At 52.0% G+C, this 13,735-nt stretch overlaps 1 protein-coding gene across 2 annotated transcripts in view; it reads right to left on the bottom strand.

The window, feature by feature from the left end:
- HMCN2 (hemicentin 2) overlaps positions 1 to 13,735 on the bottom strand; it is a 936,787-nt gene that overhangs the window by 236,534 nt on the left and 686,518 nt on the right. For both annotated transcript variants that reach the window (XM_069609262.1, XM_069609261.1), the window contains one exon: positions 8,702 to 8,980. In XM_069609262.1, the coding sequence (XP_069465363.1) occupies positions 8,702 to 8,980 (279 nt within the window). The remainder of the gene's footprint in view (positions 1 to 8,701; positions 8,981 to 13,735) is intronic.

Here is a 13,735-nt window from a genome sequence, read left to right as displayed (position 1 = left end):
CCTGATGCTGGGTGTAAAACCTTTCTGAATGGCACAGGCCAGAGCTGTGGATTGACATGGAAGCTTCACTGCTCAATGGGTCCACTGGTGCTAGATGTAAGACCTTTCTGAATGGCGCAGGCTAGAGCTGTGGATTGACATGGAAGCTTCACTGCTCAATGGGTCCACTGGTGCTGGGTGTAAGACCTTTCTGAATGTCCCGGCCAGAGCTGTGGATTGACATGGAAGCTTCACTGCTCAATGGGACACCTGATGCTGGGTGTAGGACCTTTCTGAATGGCGCAGGCCAGAGCGGTGGATTGACATGGAAGCTTCACTGCTCAATGGGACCACTGATGCCGGGTGTGGGACCTTTCTGAATGACCCAGGCCAGAGCTGTGGATTGACACGGAAGCTTCACTGCTCAATGGGACACCTGATGCTGGGTGTAAAACCTTTCTGAATGGCACAGGCCAGAGCTGTGGATTGACATGGAAGCTTCATTGCTCAATGGGACCACTGATGCCGGGTGTGGGACCTTTCTGAATGGCGCAGGCCAGAGCTGTGGATTGACATGGAAGCTTCACTGCTCAATGGGACAGCTGATGCCGGGTGTAGGACCTTTCTGAATTGCCCAGGCCAGAGCGCTGGATTGACATGGAAGCTTAACTGCTCAATGGGACACCTGATACTGCGTGTAGGACCTTTCTGAGTGACCCAGGCCAGAGCTGTGGATTGACATGGAAGCTTCACTGCTCAATGGGACACCTGATGTCAGGGATAGGACCTTTCTGAATGGCCCAAACCAGAGCTGTGGTTTGACATGGAAGCTTCACTGCTCAATGGGACCCCTGATGCCGGGTGTAGGACCTTTCTGAATAGCGCAGGCCAGAGCTGTGGATTGACATGGTAGCTTCACTGCTCAATGGGACACCTGATGCCGGGTGTGGGACCTCTCTGAATGGCCCAGGCCAGAGCTGTGGATTGACATGGAAGCTTCACTGCTCAATGGGACAGCTGATGCCGGGTGTAGGAACTTTCCGATTGCCCAGGCCAGAGCTCTGGATTGACATGGAAGCTTAACTGCTCCATGGGACACCTGATATTGCGTGTAGGACCTTTCGGAGTGACCCAGGGCAGAGCTGTGAATTGACATGGAAGCTTCACTGCTCAATGGGACACCTGATGTCAGGGGTGGGACCTTTCTGAATGGCCCAAGCCAGAGCTATGGATTGACATGGAAGCTTCACTGCTCAATGGGACCCCTGATGCCGGGTGTAGGACCTTTCTGAATAGCGCAGGCCAGAGCTGTGGATTGACATGGAAGCTTCACTGCTCAATGGGACACCTGATGTCAGGGGTGGGACCTTTCTGAATGGCCCAAGCCAGAGCTATGGATTGACATGGAAGCTTCACTGCTCAATGGGACCCCTGATGCTGGGTGTAGGACCTTTCTGAATGGCGCAGGCCAGAGCTGTGGATTGACATGGAAGCTTCACTGCTCAATGGGACACCTGATGCTGGGTGTAGGACCTTTCTGAATGGTGCAGGCCAGAGCGGTGGATTGACATGGAAGCTTCACTGCTCAATGGGACCACTGATGCCGGGTGTGGGACCTTTCTGAATGGCCCAGGCCAGAGCTGTGGATTGACATAGAAGCTTCACTGCTCAATGGGCCACCTGATGCTGGGTGTAGGACCTTTCTGAATGGCCCGGCTAGAGCTGTGGATTGACATGGAAGCTTCACTGCTAAATGGGACACCTGATGCTGGGTGTAGGACCTTTCTGGATGACCCAGGCCAGAGCTGTGGATTGACACGGAAGCTTCACTGCTCAATGGGACACCTGATGCTGGGTGTAAAACCTTTCTGAATGGCACAGGCCAGAGCTGTGGATTGACATGGAAGCTATACTGCTCAATGGGTCCACTGGTGCTGGGTGTAAGACCTTTCTGAATGGCGCAGGCTAGATCTGTGGATTGACATGGAAGCTTCACTGCTCAATGGGTCCACTGGTGCTGGGTGTAAGACCTTTCTGAATGTCCCGGCCAGAGCTGTGGATTGACATGGAAGCTTCACTGCTCAATGGGACACCTGATGCTGGGTGTAGGACCTTTCTGAATGGCGCAGGCCAGAGCGGTGGATTGACTTGGAAGCTTCACTGCTCAATAGGACCACTGATGCCGGGTGTGGGACCTTTCTGAATGACCCAGGCCAGAGCTGTGGATTGACACGGAAGCTTCACAGCTCAATGGGACACCTGATGCTGGGTGTAAAACCTTTCTGAATGGCACAGGCCAGAGTTGTGGATTGACATGGAAGCTTCATTGCTCAATGGGACCACTGATGCCGGGTGTGGGACCTTTCTGAATGGCGCAGGCCAGAGCTGTGGATTGACATGGAAGCTTCACTGCTCAATGGGTCCACTGGTGCTGGGTGTAAGACCTTTCTGAATGTCCCGGCCAGAGCTGTGGATTGACATGGAAGCTTCACTGCTCAATGGGACACCTGATGCTGGGTGTAGGACCTTTCTGAATGGCGCAGGCCAGAGCGGTGGATTGACATGGAAGCTTCACTGCTCAATGGGACCACTGATGCCGGGTGTGGGACCTTTCTGAATGACCCAGGCTAGAGCTGTGGATTGACATGGAAGCTTCACTGCTCAATGGGACACCTGATGCCGGGTGTGGGACCTCTCTGAATGGCCCAGGCCAGAGCTGTGGATTGACATGGAAGCTTCACTGCTCAATGGGACAGCTGATGCCGGGTGTAGGACCTTTCCGATTGCCCAGGCCAGAGCTCTGGATTGACATGGAAGCTTAACTGCTCAATGGGACACCCGATATTGCGTGTAGGACCTTTCGGAGTGACCCAGGGCAGAGCTGTGGATTGACATGGAAGCTTCACTGCTCAATGGGACACCTGATGTCAGGGGTGGGACCTTTCTGAATGGCCCAAGCCAGAGCTATGGATTGACATGGAAGCTTCACTGCTCAATGGGACCCCTGATGCTGGGTGTAGGACCTTTCTGAATGGCGCAGGCCAGAGCTGTGGATTGACATGGAAGCTTCACTGCTCAATGGGACACCTGATGCTGGGTGTAGGACCTTTCTGAATGGTGCAGGCCAGAGCGGTGGATTGACATGGAAGCTTCACTGCTCAATGCGACCACTGATGCCGGGTGTGGTACCTTTCTGAATGGGCCAGGCCAGAGCTTTGGATTGACATAGAAGCTTCACTGCTCAATGGGCCACCTGATGCTGGGTGTAGGACCTTTCTGAATGGCCCGGCTAGAGCTGTCGATTGACATGGAAGCTTCACTGCTAAATGGGACACCTGATGCTGGGTGTAGGACCTTTCTGGATGACCCAGGCCAGAGCTGTGGATTGACACGGAAGCTTCACTGCTCAATGGGACACCTGATGCTGGGTGTAAAACCTTTCTGAATGGCACAGGCCAGAGCTGTGGATTGACATGGAAGCTTCACTGCTCAATGGGTCCACTGGTGCTAGATGTAAGACCTTTCTGAATGGCGCAGGCTAGAGCTGTGGATTGACATGGAAGCTTCACTGCTCAATGGGTCCACTGGTGCTGGGTGTAAGACCTTTCTGAATGTCCCGGCCAGAGCTGTGGATTGACATGGAAGCTTCACTGCTCAATGGGACACCTGATGCTGGGTGTAGGACCTTTCTGAATGGCGCAGGCCAGAGCGGTGGATTGACATGGAAGCTTCACTGCTCAATGGGACCACTGATGCCGGGTGTGGGACCTTTCTGAATGACCCAGGCCAGAGCTGTGGATTGACACGGAAGCTTCACTGCTCAATGGGACACCTGATGCTGGGTGTAAAACCTTTCTGAATGGCACAGGCCAGAGCTGTGGATTGACATGGAAGCTTCATTGCTCAATGGGACCACTGATGCCGGGTGTGGGACCTTTCTGAATGGCGCAGGCCAGAGCTGTGGATTGACATGGAAGCTTCACTGCTCAATGGGACAGCTGATGCCGGGTGTAGGACCTTTCTGAATTGCCCAGGCCAGAGCTCTGGATTGACATGGAAGCTTAACTGCTCAATGGGACACCTGATACTGCGTGTAGGACCTTTCTGAGTGACCCAGGCCAGAGCTGTGGATTGACATGGAAGCTTCACTGCTCAATGGGACACCTGATGTCAGGGATAGGACCTTTCTGAATGGCCCAAACCAGAGCTATGGATTGACATGGAAGCTTCACTGCTCAATGGGACCCCTGATGCTGGGTGTAGGACCTTTCTGAATGGTGCAGGCCAGAGCTGTGGATTGACATGGAAGCTTCACTGCTCAATGGGACACGTGATGCTGGGTGTAAGAACTTTCTGAATGACGCAGGCCACAGCTGTGGATTGACATGGAAGCTTCACTGCTCAATGGGACAGCTGATGCCGGGTGTAGGACCTTTCTGAATGACGTAGGCCAGAGCTGTGGATTGACATGGAAGCTTCACTGCTCAATGGGACACCTGATGCTGGGTGTAGGACCTTTCTGGATGACCCAGGCCAGAGCTGTGGATTGACATGGAAGCTTCACTGCTCAATGGGACACCTGATGCTGGGTGTAAGACCTTTCTGGATGGCGCAGGCCAGAGCTGTGGATTGACATGGAAGCTTCACTGCTCAATGGGACAACTGATGCCGGGTGTGGGACCTTTCTGAATGGCCCAAGACAGAGCTGTGGATTGACATGGAAGCTTCACTGCTCAATGGGACCACTGATGCCAGGTGTGGGACCTTTCTGAACGGCCCAGGCCAGAGCTGTGGATTGACATGGAAGCTTCACTGCTCAATGGGACCCCTGGTGCTGGGAGTAGGACTTTTCTGAATGGCCCAGGCCAGAGCTGTGGATTGACATGGAAGCTTCACTGCTCAATGGGACAGCTGATGACAGGGGTAGGACCTTTCTGAACGGCCCAGGCCAGAGCTCTGGATTGACATGGAAGCTTAACTGTTCAATGGGACACCTGATACTGCGTGTAGGACCTTTCCGAGTGACCCAGCCCAGAGTTGTGGATTGACATGGAAGCTTCACTGCTCAATCGGACATCTGATGTCAGGGGTAGGACCTTTCTGAATGGCCCAAGCCAGAGCTATGGATTGACATGGAAGCTTCACTGCTCAATGGGACCCCTGATGCTGGGTGTAGGACCTTTCTGAATGGCGCAGGCCAGAGCTGTGGATTGACATGGAAGCTTCACTGCTCAATGGGACACCTGATGCCGGGTGTAAGACCTTTCTGAATGGCGCAGGCCAGAGCGGTGGATTGACATGGAAGCTTCACTGCTCAATGGGACACCTGATGCCGGGTGTAGGACCTTTCTGAATGACCCAGGCCAGAGCTGTGGATTGAAATCGAAGCTTCACTGCTCAATGGGACACCTGATGCCGGGTGTGGGACCTTTCTGAATGACCCAAGCCAGAGCGGTGGATTGACATGGAAGCTTCACTGCTCAATGGGACACCTGATGCTGAGTATGGGACCTTTCTGAATGACCCAGGTCAGAGCTGTGGATTGACATGGAAGATTCACTGCTCAATGGGACACCTGATGCTGGGTGTAAAACCTTTCTGAATGGCCCGGCTAGAGCTGTGGATTGACATGGAAGCTTCACTGCTCAATGGGTTCACTGGTGCTGGGTGTAAGACCTTTCTGAATGGCCCAGGCCAGAGCGGTGGATTGACATGGAAGCTTCACTGCTCAATGGGACACCTGATGCTGGGTGTAAGACCTTTCTGAATAGCGCAGGCCAGAGCTGTGGATTGACATGGAAGCTTCACTGCTCAATGGGACACCTGATGCTGGGTGTAAGACCTTTCTGAATGGCGCAGTCCAGAGCTGTGGATTGACATGGAAGCTTCACTGCTCACTGGGACATCTGATGCCGGGCGTAGGACCTTTCTGAATGACCCAGGTCAGAGCTGTGGATTGACATGGAAGCTTCACTGCTCACTGGGACACCTGATGCCGGGTGTAAGACCTTTCTGAATGGCACAGGCCAGAGCTGTGCATTGACATGGAAGCTTAACTGCTCAATGGGTCCACTGGTGCTGGGTGTAAGTCCTTTCTGAATGACCCGGCTAGAGCTGTGGATTGACATGGAAGCTTCACTGCTCAATGGGACACCTGATGCTGGGGGTAGGACCTTTCTGAAGGGCCCAGGCCAGAGCTTTGGATTGACATGGAAGCTTCACTGCTCAATGGGACACCTGATGCTGGGGGTAGGACCTTTCTGGATGACCCAGGCCAGAGCTTTGGATTGACATGGAAGCTTCACTGCTCAATGGGACCCCTGATGCCGGGGGTAGGACCTTTCTGAATAGCGCAGGCCAGAGCTGTGGTTTGACATGGAAGGTTCACTGCTCAATGGGACCCCTGATGCCGGGGGTAGGACCTTCCTGAATAGCGCAGGCCAGAGCTCTGGATTGACATGGAAGCTTCACTGCTCAATGGGACACCTGATGCCGGGTGTAGGACCTTTCTGAATGGCCCAGGCCAGAGCGGTGGATTGACATGGAGGCTTCACTGCTCAATGGGACCCCTGATGCCGAGTGTAAGACCTTTCTGAATGGCGCAGGCCAGAGCTTTGGATTGACATGGAAGCTTCACTGCTCAATGGGACACCTGATGCCGGGTGTAGGACCTTTCTGAATGGCCCAGGCCAGAGCGGTGGATTGACATGGAGGCTTCACTGCTCAATGGGACACCTGATGCTGGGTGTAAGACCTTTCTGAATGGTGCAGGCCAGAGCTGTGGATTGAGATGGAAGCTTCACTGCTCAATGGGTCCACTGGTGCTGGGTGCAGGACCTTTCTGAATGGCCCGGCTAGAGCTGTGGATTGACATGGAAGCTTCACTGCTCAATGGGACACCTGATGCTGGGTGTAGGACCTTTCTGAACGGCCCAGGCCAGAGCTGTGGATTGACATGGAAGCTTCACTGCTCAATGGGACACCTGATGCTGGGTGTAAGACCTTTCTGAACGGCCCAGGCCAGAGCTGTGGATTGACATGGAAGCTTCACTGCTCAATGGGTCCACTGGTGCTGGGTGTAAGACCTTTCTGGATGGCGCAGGCCAGAGCTGTGGATTGACATGGAAGCTTCACTGCTCAATGGGACACCTGATGCTGGGGGTAGGACCTTTCTTAATGGCGCAGGCCAGAGCGGTGGATTGACATGGAAGCTTCACTGCTCAATGGGTCCACTGGTGCTGGGTGTAAGACCTTTCTGAATGGCCCGGCTAGAGCTGTGGATTGATATGGAAGCTTTACTGCTCAATGGGACACCTGATGCTGGGGGTAGGACCTTTCTGAATGGACCAGCCAGAGCTGTGGATTGACATGGAAGCTTCACTGCTCAATGGGACACCTGATCCTGGGTGTAAGACCTTTCTGAATGGCGCAGGCCAGAGCTGTGGATTGACATGGAAGCTTCACTGCCCAATGGGACCCCTGATGCTGGTTGTAAGACCTTTCTGAATGGCGCAGGCCAGAGCTGTGGATTGACATGGAAGCTTCACTGCTCAATGGGTCCACTGGTGCTGGTTTAAGACCTTTCTGAATGGCCCGGCTAGAGCTGTGGATTGACATGGAAGCTTCACTGCTCAATGGGACCCCTGATGCTGGGGGTAGGACCTTTCTGAATGGCGCAGGCCAGAGCTTTGGATTAACATGGAAGCTTCACTGCTCAATGGGACACCTGATGCCGGGTGTAGGACCTTTCTGAATTGCCCAGGCCAGAGCTGTGGATTGACATGGAAGCTTCACTGCTCAATGGGTCCACTGGTGCTGGTTGTAAGACCTTTCTGAATGGCCCGGCTAGAGCTGTGGATTGACATGGAAGCTTCACTGCTCAATGGGACCCCTGATGCTGGTTGTAAGACCTTTCTGAATGGCGCAGGCCAAATCTGTGGATTGACATGGAAGCTTCACTGCTCAATGGGTCCACTGGTGCTGGTGTAAGACCTTTCTGAATGGCCCGGCTAGAGCTGGAGATTGACATGGAAGCTTCACTGTTCAATGGGACACCTGATGCTGGGGGTAGGACCATTCTGAATGGCGCAGGCCAGAGCTTTGGATTGACATGCAAGCTTCACTGCTCAATGGGACACCTGATGCCGGGTGTAGGACCTTTCTGAATGGCGCAGGCCAGAGCTGTGGATTGACATGGAATCTTCACTGCTCAATGGGTCCACTGGTGCTGGGTGTAAGAACTTTCTGAATGGTGCAGGCCAGAGCTGTGGATTGACATGGAAGCTTCACTGCTCAATGGGCACCTGATGCTGGGTGTAAGACCTTTCTGAATGGTGCAGGCCAGAGCTGTGGATTGACATGGAAGCTTCACTGCTCAATGGGCACCTGATGCTGGGTGTAAGACCTTTCTGAATGCCGCAGGCCAGAGCTGTGGATTGACATGGAAGCTTCACTGCTCAATGGGACACCTGATGCTGGGTGTAGGACCTTTCTGAATGGCCCAGGCCAGAGCTGTGGATTGACATGGAAGCTTCACTGCTCAATGGGACACCTGATGCTGGTGTAGGACCTTTCTGAATGGCCCGGCTAGAGCTGTGGATTGACATGGAAGCTTCACTGCTCAATGGGACACCTGATGCCGGGTGTAGGACCTTTAGAACGGTGGAGCTTCCATGGCAGCAGCGATGTACAGTATGTGCATGCAACATATAACATGTGTTACCCATCACAGCGAGGCGGAAGTGCTTGCTGACTTCCCCCGCTGGGTTCACGGCAATGCAGGAGTAAAGTCCTGCATCGCCGGCATGGACTTGCTTCAGGTGCAGTCTCGTTCCCAGGCCATTAGTGATCAGGTTGCTTCTGAGGGTGAATGGTTCTCCATCCTTGACCCAGGACAGAGCAGGCCGTGGGGTCCCAAGAGCCTCACAGGTGAAGGTCACGGCAGATCCTTCCAGCACCGCAACATCTTTGGTGCTCTCGGCCTGCTCCAGCACGGGAAGACCTGCACCGTAAGAGAGTGAAATATCATTGAAAGAGGCAGTCAAGCAAGCCAGACATTGCCCATTAAACTGAGCTACAAAAAGGCACTGGCCTTCAAACACAGCTTAGGTTTATCTCAGAGCCGAGCAATGGAGAGAACCACCAGCCAGGGAGATCTCAGGGTCCTCAATAAGAGCTTCCAGTGCAAGGAGACATTGGCCACCAGACCTAGCCCTCAACCACCAAAAAGCAGCAAATAAATCCACACATACACAATTGAGCATCAAACAAGGCCATCAGCTGGCCCAAAGTATGAAATCAAACACCTGCCAACGCAAATAGAGGCTGGCAAAACACAATGATCAGGGCCATCGCCCCATCCCTAGAGATCCACCAATCTAAAGTGGCGTGTCTTATCAAACGGAGCTAAACAGAAGTTAGTGAACCCAGAGAGTGACATCCCAAGAGATCCACCAATCTAAAGGGGCGTGTCTTATCAAACAGAGCTCAACGGAAGTTAGTGAAACCAGAGAGTGACATCCCAAGAGATCCACCAATCTAAAGGGGCGTGTCTTATCAAACGGAGCTCAACGGAAGTTAGTGAACCCAGAGAGTGACATCCCAAGAGGTCCACCAATCTAAAGGAGCGTGTCTTATCAAACAGAGCTCAACGGAAGTTAGTGGATCCAGAGAGTGACATCCCAAGAGATCCACCAATCTAAAGGGGCGTGTCTTATCAAACAGAGCTCAACGGAAGTTAGTGGACCCAGAGAGTGACATCCCAAGAGATCCACCAATCTAAAGGGGCGTGTCTTATCAAACAGAGCTCAACGGAAGTTAGTGAACCCAGAGAGTGACATCCCAAGAGATCCACCAATCTAAAGGGGCGTGTCTTATCCAACAGAGCTCAACGGTAGTTAGTGAACCCAGACAGTGACATCCCAAGAGATCCACCAATCTAAAGGGTCGTGTCTTATCAAAAAGAGCTCAATGGAAGTTAGTGAAACCAGAGAGTGACAACCCAAGAGATCCACCAATCTAAAGGGTTGTGTCTTATTAAGCAGAGCTCAACGGGTGCCTGCCGTCTCAAATAGACAGTACGCGTCAAACAACAGATCCCAAAGATACACTGCTCATTAAGTGCAACCCATAGCCAACAATGAGAGTCAGGCATTGAAATGGAGCTCATGCTCCCGCCCACAGAGACTGCAGCCAAACAGGGGTTTAGGTCACCAGAAGCCAGGGAGATAGAGGGATTCAGGCCATCAAAGCAAGGAAAAGCTCCAGCCATCCTAAACAGACACTCATCATTTAACATGACCTATGAACACCAGCAAAAGCCGCTGGCACCTAAAACATTAGCCATGAAAGGGGTGCCAACCCAAAGGGTCAATTTCAATCAAACATGAATCAAAGCCCTGCCCAGGAATCAGAAAACCCCAAGCAGAGGCTCGAAAACAAAGCTCAGGGCCCTCGTGTGGATCGAGCCAGTGTGCAGAGGCATAGGCCAGCAAACCTCGCTCAAGAACAACCCAAGAAGCAGAAAACACATAGGAAAACCAGCCCTCAAACAGAGTTCAAGAAGACGAGTCAATCAAAAGGAGAGTGTCGTCATAAAATGCGAGCATAAGGGATCACCAGCACCAGGTGATGGACAAACCCTACGAAACCTGAACACCAAACAGAGTGCAAGCAATCAGCCAATGCCAAGATACACCGGCCATTTAAACAACAGCAATTCATCACCAGGTGTCAGCCACACCATAGAAACTGGCCAACCAGTAGAGCTCGATATCACCACAAATAGCCATCCAATGAAAAGAGGCGGTGTCCATTCACAAGTGTTCACAGACAGCACTAGGAGCCAGTGTACTTCCACAAGACGCTGGTCATCAGGTGAGAAACATCTCAAGAGACACTAGCTGGCAAACATTACTTAAAATAAGCCCAAAGTATCAATGTCCATCGAGTATGAGCTTGACGTCAGTAATAGCCAGTGAGCCTAAGCAAGTGCATGTCCCATCATTAACAAGGTCAGGGTCATCAAGAGCAGGTGGCCAACAGTGACCATCACACCGGAGTCCAAACCGATCTCCAAGAGACATACAACCAAGAGGAGCGGTCATCAAGCAGAATTCAGCATCATTATAAGGAGCCCGCCATCCCAAAGCACGGCGAGCCATGAAACAGCACAAACAGCCCTTACTGGGACAACAAACCTAAAGAGGCACTGCCATCCCAAAGCACGATTAACCATGAAACAGCACAAACAGCCCTTACTGGGACAACAAACCTAGAGAGGCACTGCCATCCCAAAGCACGGCGAGCCATGAAACAGCACAAACAGCCCTTACTGGGACAACAAACCTAGAGAGGCACTGCCATCCCAAAGCACGGCGAGCTATGAAACAGCACAAACAGCCCTTACTGGGACAACAAACCTAAAGAGGCTCTGCCATCCCAAAGCACGACGAGCCATGAAACAGCACAAACAGCCCTTACTGGGACAACAAACCTAAAGAGGCTCTGCCATCCCAAAGCACGGCGAGCCATGAAACAGCACACACAGCCCTTACTGGGACAACAAACCTAAAGAGGCTCTGCCATCCCAAAGCACGGCGAGCTATGAAACAGCACAAACAGCCCTTACTGGGACAACAAACCTAAAGAGGCACTGCCATCCCAAAGCACGGCGAGCCATGAAACAGCACAAACAGCCCTTACTGGGACAACAAACCTAAAGAGGCACTGCCATCCCAAAGCACGGCGAGCCATGAAACAGCACAAACAGCCCTTACTGGGACAACAAACCTAAAGAGGCACTGCCATCCCAAAGCACGGCGAGCCATGAAACAGCACAAACAGTCCTTACTGGGACAACAAACCTAGAGAGGCACTGCCATCCCAAAGCACGATTAACCATGAAACAGCACAAACAGCCCTTACTGGGACAACAAACCTAAAGAGGCACTGCCATCCCAAAGCACGATTAACCATGAAACAGCACAAACGGTCCTTACTGGGACAACAAACCTAAAGAGGCACTGCCATCCCAAAGCACGATTACCCATGAAACAGCACAAACGGCCCTTACTGGGACAACAAACCTAAAGAGGCACTGCCATCCCAAAGCACGATTACCCATGAAACAGCACAAACGGTCCTTACTAGGACAACAAACCTAGAGAGGCACTGCCATTCCAAAGCATGATTACCCATGAAACAGCACAAACAGTCCTTACTAGGACAACAAACCTAAAGAGGCACTGCCATCCCAAAGCATGATTACCCATGAAACAGCACAAACAGCCCTTACTGGGACAACAAACCTAAAGAGGCACTGCCATTCCAAAGCACGGCGAGCCATGAAACAGCACAAACGGTCCTTACTAGGACAACAAACCTAAAGAGGCTCTGCCATCCCAAAGCACGGCGAGCCATGAAACAGCACAAACAGCCCTTACTGGGACAACAAACCTAAAGAGGCACTGCCATCCCAAAGCACGATTAACCATGAAACAGCACAAACGGTCCTTACTGGGACAACAAACCTAAAGAGGCACTGCCATCCCAAAGCACGATTAACCATGAAACAGCACAAACGGTCCTTACTGGGACAACAAACCTAAAGAGGCACTGCCATCCCAAAGCACGATTACCCATGAAACAGCACAAACGGTCCTTACTGGGACAACAAACCTAAAGAGGCACTGCCATCCCAAAGCACGATTAACCATGAAACAGCACAAACGGTCCTTACTGGGACAACAAACCTAAAGAGGCACTGCCATCCCAAAGCACGATTAACCATGAAACAGCACAAACGGTCCTTACTAGGACAACAAACCTAAAGAGGCACTGCCATCCCAAAGCACGATTAACCATGAAACAGCACAAACGGTCCTTACTAGGACAACAAACCTAAAGAGGCACTGCCATCCCAAAGCACGATTAACCATGAAACAGCACAAACGGTCCTTACTAGGACAACAAACCTAAAGAGGCACTGCCATCCCAAAGCACGATTACCCATGAAACAGCACAAACAGTCCTTAGTAGGACAACAAACCTAGAGAGGCACTGTTGGTAAAGGCAGTTTGGTCTTCACAACTAAATCAAAGAGACACTAGCCAAAATAGAAAAGCTCAGCATTATTCCTCAGACTAAAGAAACCCCTTTATATGGTGGCCATCAAGCCAACCCACACAGACACTGACTAAACAGAGATCCATACCCTCACTGGGAGGCAGGCACTGGCGAAGAAACCACTGTTTCCAGAATCTGGTGTCCATCTGACAGAGATCTGGTCATATGATGAAGAACCACCAAACCAAAGAGGCAAAGGCAGTACGCGGCGAATGCCGCCAACACGGGGAACCAAATGAGACATTGGCCATGAAAGCAAGCTCAAGATGTGTGCCAGGGCTGGCCAGGTAGCTCTCAATCTGGTCACCGGGGGCATGCCAACACGGAGGAACTCACAATCATCCCAAGAGTCGGCTGTACAAGTAGACAGCGTCCACGAGAAAGTGATCCTCACGAGGGGCTGGCATATCAGGAGAAGCACGTGGCATTTAGTGATCAAAATATTCCACAAGCAAAAACCATTCTAACAGACACTGTCCACCAATGAGAGGTCGAGGCCAGAACCAGGATCTAGCAATCCCAAAGAGACATACCCTCAGTTTGGGAACACATTTTTCAAACTCCAAACGCCCTTCCTGAAATAAGCACTAGTGCACCAGGCCCAGTTTGCCCTGGAATTACCATGGTTAGG

The sequence above is a fragment of the Ambystoma mexicanum genome, chromosome 8, assembly GCF_040938575.1.
Source record: "Ambystoma mexicanum isolate Mex_15411 chromosome 8, UKY_AmexF1_1, whole genome shotgun sequence".
Taxonomy (NCBI): domain Eukaryota; kingdom Metazoa; phylum Chordata; class Amphibia; order Caudata; family Ambystomatidae; genus Ambystoma; species Ambystoma mexicanum.
Note: the sequence above shows the minus strand (reverse complement) of the source record. Positions and strands in the feature narration are given on the sequence as shown.